The 6000-nt window shown below is 34.7% G+C and overlaps 1 protein-coding gene across 1 annotated transcript in view; it reads left to right on the top strand.

The window, feature by feature from the left end:
- The first annotated feature begins 999 nt into the window (after positions 1-999).
- Positions 1000-6000, top strand: part of LOC148956230 (inhibitor of growth protein 3-like) — a 36058-nt gene continuing 31057 nt past the window's right edge. The window contains exon 1 of the mRNA XM_089100006.1: positions 1000-1091. Coding sequence (XP_088956132.1) covers positions 1064-1091 — 28 coding nt within the window. The 5' untranslated portion in view covers positions 1000-1063. The remainder of the gene's footprint in view (positions 1092-6000) is intronic.

The raw sequence follows: 6000 nt of genomic DNA, 5'->3' as shown, positions 1-6000 counted from the left end.
GAAATAACAATAAAACCATTGAGGTTTTATTAAGAAATAAAATTAAGAAAAAGTAAAAAAAGACCATTAAGGTACTAATAAGAAATAAAAAATAAGACCGTTAAGGAATAAGAATATTACCTGAATAAGGAATAAGCTATGAAACAGTTAATGGTAATAATCTGTAAGTAAGGAGCTATGTGGCTCAATAGTAAACGAAATTCTAAGAAACAGAGTCTTTATATAAAATAGATTCATCAAAATAAGCGAATTTGGATGCTTATTCAAAATATGTAAAATTCATCAAATTTAATGGTACCCATCAAAAGTTATGAGTCTGAGGAAATTTGCCCAATTTTATAACAAAAATGGGGGTAGGGGACACACAAAAAACTAAAAACAACATAAAAAATTTGTTTATATCCATTTTTTTACGTTTTTACGAGTCAGACAAACATTTCAATGGGGGGAGGGGTTCAAACCCCCTAAACCCCCCTGGATACGGCCTTTCCTCTCATATACGTAATGATTTCTGTTTGTTTTAAGCTTTAATGCTGCTCCTTACTTCCAGTTGAATTTTTTTTATTTGATTCTCCAGTGAAGTTGCCAGCTTGTGGCGCTCCCTCAATAAAAAAAACACAGTGACTTCTGGCAGCGTGGATGAGTTCAACTCATAATTGGACAGAGAATGGCTCGCTCAATAAACCGGGTTGTAACTTTTGGGACGCCACAGATAATAAACTATTATCACTGAAGCTAGTGGACACAAGATTTTCACTAGCAAAATCCTTTAGCTAGCGCCTTATAAACAGCACTTTAAATCTCACTAGCAAGTAAGATTTAAATTAATTTAAGATAACTGTCTGTTAAATTAAGATAATTTCCTTGTACCCTTTTTTAATTAAACGATACAAGGAACGGGTTCTCTTATATCTACCTAAACTACCCTAGTTGACTGTTTAGATTTGGCGAACTCACCATGTCAGATTTTTTTATCTTATATGGCAGTGTGGCATGCTTATTCAGATAGAAAATCTACTTAAAGAAACTAAAGTCAAAGTTCAATCATCTTACAATAAGAGATATGCTCTATTTAGAGGACTATTTAGAACGTAATAACAATTTTTGATTTTTGAGCAATTTGTAGACATAAAGTTTGTGGTCTTCCAGACAAATTTTGTTTATAACTTTTTTGTTCCAAGGCTGCATGCAATGCTGCCATCTAATATTCTTTCTAAGTACTACTACCTCAGTGTCATTGTTTCATCTATTCAGGCCTATTGGCTCATTTTGCCATTAGAACAGATTTCAACTTAGATGATGACTGTAAGACATAAATATGTTTTTATTCCATAGTGGACCATTGCTACTGTTACATATGCCACATGTTATTGCCTACCTTACCCAGTGTTTACATTTGCCCTAGTCTGAAATTAGGCTAATTAATAAGCTCCAGCATGGACCTTATTTTGCTCTGTGAATTAAGTGAAGCTCTGGGAATAATTACTGTGAAGTGTGAATTAAAGTAGTCTTGTCCATGGGTGCTCATAAGCAGAATTTTAGGGGTGGTGGGGGGGAGGCTTACCTGGTCTAATTGGCACTTCCAATGCTGTATAGGCCCTAATAGAAATCTCAAAACAAAAATATAAGGCAGTGTTATTCATCCAGGGGGGCTGGTGCCCCCTTTTGGGCATCCATGGTCTTGTCATATTAAGTCTGTAGGCTACCTTCAGTTAGCCTAAAAGTGTAGGTAGTATTTACCTTAGTTATAGGTTGTGGCCTGATTCCACAGAGAATCAGCATTGGTAAATTTTTATCAAATTTTTAATCATATTATTGAGTTAGAAATAAAGAGAATACATGATTTGATGCCTTTTTTATGCTGATTAAAAATATAACAATCATTTATATTGGAAATGAATTTTAGCCCCCCCCTATATATGCCAATTAAGGGTATATATTTCTACATTAAGGGGGGTGGGGGTAGAGTTTAAACTTACCTCCCATTTACATCAGAAATAAAATTTGCCCCCCACCCCTCCCCTAATGTAGAAATATATAGGCTACCTTGAATTGGCATATATAGGGGGGGCTAAAATTTATTTCCAATAGAAATGATTATTATTTTTGTAATCAGCATAAAAAAGGCATCAAATGGTATATTCACTTTATTTGAAACTCAATAATATGATTTGGTTAAAATTTACCATTGAGGTAGATATGAAGGTTTGGGCCAATATACCTAAACAAATTATACAGATGTCAACATAAACAAATTAGATATTAGATTATAAAAATAGTTTTCTTTTTGACCAACCATCTAGGGTTAAACAAAGCATGATGTCCATGGTTGGGGTGGGAGGTTGTTGCAAAGAAAAACTTAAGGAAAATAGGAACTTTGTGGAAGGGGTTAAAGAGGGAAACTTTGAATAGATGAGGACAGAGAAGTATAAATAGCTGTGATGGCCTCAGGTAGCTTGGTGCTATAGAAAACACTGACAGCTGACAAAGTTAAATTCTGGGTAAGCCCAAATTAAGGTAATATCATTAGTGCATTAATCAGAAAATTTACCATTAGGGCAGTGCAACTTTCAGGGGTAGACTCAGAGCCAGATTTATTCTCTGGCAAGGTGTTTTGAAGGGCCTATCTCTGCTCCTTTTCTGTTTCTAAGGCCTAAGATTTGGCACAGGCCTAGAATACAGGATATATACTAGGCTAATTTAGTTGTCTTAAATTAGAAAAAAAGTGTATTTTTACTTAGGCTAACTTTGGTTTGTTTTCACTTTTATTTGACTCTTGGTTTTTAAAACAATTACAATGGATCTGTTAGGATTCTAGGGTGTAGCCTGTTATGATTCCCCCCTTAAATTCAAGACACATTATTCCAAATTCTCTAAAATCTTATGAATGAGGATTTAGCAAAGTTAAATACTCCTGAGATGGTGCAGTGAGTTTGACCTCAGCTTGGTAATACAGGACCCAGAGATCAAAACTACAGGGCCAACTCAAAGACTTTAGTAGTCAAGAATCATTATTAATCCAGTTATTCATTTTATAGTAAGTTAAAAATAAGGTGCTGTAGATCTGCTTCTGAAAGTTTTATATTCTCCCTCTAAAATAACTTAAATAAAAAAAGCTTAAGTAAGCTTTTACTTTGCTTAGGTAATTTTCTAGTTAAAAGATGAACATACCACTTCAATGGCCTTTTAGTGCTTTTATCAAAACACTAATTACTGTCCTCACAAATGCATTTCAGCATTGATTTTTAAAAATCAATAAATCTTGTAGCCTACTTAATTAAAGGCATCTATACATGAACAGTTGATAAAGCTAAAACAACAAGTTAAGGTTGTGGCTATTATAAATTATTGTTGTGGTATTATTAGATGTTCATTGTCATCAGTTATTGACACATTTTTGTAGTTTTTAATAAAAACCAGTAGTTCTCTACAGACATTTACTTTGAGGCAATCAAAATTAAATAGCAGGATTGTTTTTGAAAAATTTAAAATTCTCCAAGTCTTCAGTTTATGCACTTAACAGAAATAGGCTACATATTTTTTTTTTTTATTTAATTTAGGTGGCTCTATCTAAACCATTGGCATCAATTCACAAAAATACAGAAGGGGGAAAAATGTTTTTTTTTAAACATCTGGTGGGCAACCACCAAAAAGGTAATTTTTTAAAACCAGGGGAAACAGCCTCTACTCTGCCTGCAATTAATGCCACTGGTCAAAATTCTATTTCTTAGGGGCTATTAAGTAGGGTATACTTTAGATTTTATTATACTAATTTGATATCTGAGAGGTCAATATATCATTCAATAAATATTTCAGCCCTCCTTCTAAATAGACTAATTGCTACCATTTTTTCCCTTTTTAAACCCCCTTTAAAGGGCTCTGAAACTAATATTTTGTTCATTTTTATTGCTAGCAGAATTGTGAAAAAAAAAGAATACCATTCAATTCAATGCTAAGTTGATTTTACATGTTCATTTATTCTATATGCATATGGGCTAATTATGATCTACTACATTGAGTTTCTTAGTTTAATCTCTTTTAAGGCAATGTGATACCTTAATCATTTTAGCAAGCATCAGCTTCAGCTGACTATCTCAAATACAAAGGAAAGATTAGCAGGGAACTAGCTACCATTAAAAGCTGTCAAGATTTATGATTTGACTTAAAAAAAGACTGTGAAATTTTTCTTCCCTTTTGTTGACAAGTTTGTCAACCAAAGCAGGTGGCACCACTGGGAGCTCTCAAAGCAGCCAAATTACTGAAATGCTAATTCCTTTGAACTAATTTTTAGGGACTTCTGAGAAGGTATACTAGAATATTTTTAAAGAGCTATTGCCAGATCTGGAATTAAGCAGTGGTTACTGTTGCTTACAGTTGGTAAGGCCAAGGTGCAGCACCTTGCATTTTTAAGTATTTTACTTTATCAGCCACTTTTCTGACCAGTGTGCTAGGCTATCCAGGTCTTCCTTCATTTGTAAGAAACAAATGTGTTTTAAATAAGTGTCTGTCAGTATAAACTGAGTACTAGCTTTTGGATTGAATGGAGTGTTTTTTAAGCTCTATTACCAAAAGTCATAAGCAACCATGTGTCTCCATATAGTTAGGAATCTTTTAAAGGCTCAAAATGTTATTTGCAATGAGCAATGACTATATTTGAAAAGAGCATGAAAGGCACTTTAAATGGTATGCTTTTTTTAGCTGGTGAATTAATACAAGAAACTTTAAATCAACCTGCTAATTGCTTGTACTTAGTGCTATATAAAAATTAGGTGGCAATATTCTTCAAGATTTATACTTCTTGAATTTTGTAGATTTTGAGTAAAAGTACCTTACCTAAAGTCAAAACAATGGTCTTTGTCCCATTGCCTGTTATACTATCTTAATTCCCAAGGTAACAAAAGGCCTATAAAGCATTTCAACCTAAACCTAAATTGTACATTGAGAAATCAAGGTCAACTTGCAGACACTAGGTCAGTGATTAGGTGAACAGAGACTTTAGGAACCTCCCACACACTTCTTCTCATTTTTGTATACTATTCTTGATCCACTGACTTCTTGAAAGCATTGACAACAGCAGCAGTCACTGTTTTTTTTTTTTTTTTTTTTTTAGTAAGGAATTCCCTGTGTTGACAGCACAGTTTGAGAAGTAGTTTCTCAGCTTGGTGCTTTTCTTCAAAATAACCTCATTGGGTACCCTCTTGTTCTGGAAGAATTGTTTACCTAAAATGAGGAGGGACCCTCCAAAATTTATAAGTTTGTTGGCCATGATAACATCTCCTACTTTCCTTCTGTTGCTGAGGGAAGAAATCTTGAGCCTCTCAGGACAGAATAGGTCATCAATGTCTTTTATACATTTTATTGCACATCTGTATTGACTCTTCAGTGCCTGCTGGTCTCCCTTGTTTAGGGGGGTGATAACCTACATGCCAAACTCCACTTTAGGGCAGGTCAAAGTTTTGTCATGGCAAAAGGGGAATGGTCAAAAGTCTATTTGATTATAGCCAGTGTCTGCTGCTGTTGTCTGAGCATGGTGACCAAATTTGGATTCCCTGTCCACAGGGGCTCCAAGATCCCTCTCAACATTGCTTGCAAGGAGGGAATATTGTCATCCATTTGCTGAGGGTATGCAGTACTGTTACATCTGCTTCTCTTTGCTGAAGTCCATTCTTTCCCACTTCTGGATATTAAACTGCAGATGCCACAATTCCGCCTAATTAGTGAGCTAGTTAATGTTGGACTGGAGTGAGGAATGGACAGAGGAAGAAGTAATCTTTGAGTCACCAGTATAGAGACTCATCTTGTTCTGGACAACTCTTGGGGCATCAAGTTTTAAATGTTAGAGAGCATTGGTCTCTAAACTGTTCCCTTGGGTCCTCTAGTCTCAATATTGCTTCATAAGATATGATGATCTGAATATTCTCCCCATAATTTTTCTAGTTGTTTTCTTTCTGACAAGAACTTGTGGCCCATTCAAAAGCATCCACATATGTACCTATGGCC

This window comes from Artemia sp. Qi Xiang Cuo, chromosome 1 (genome assembly GCF_049724085.1).
Source record: "Artemia sp. Qi Xiang Cuo chromosome 1, ASM4972408v1, whole genome shotgun sequence".
Taxonomy (NCBI): Eukaryota; Metazoa; Arthropoda; class Branchiopoda; order Anostraca; family Artemiidae; genus Artemia; species Artemia sp. Qi Xiang Cuo.
Note: the sequence above shows the minus strand (reverse complement) of the source record. Positions and strands in the feature narration are given on the sequence as shown.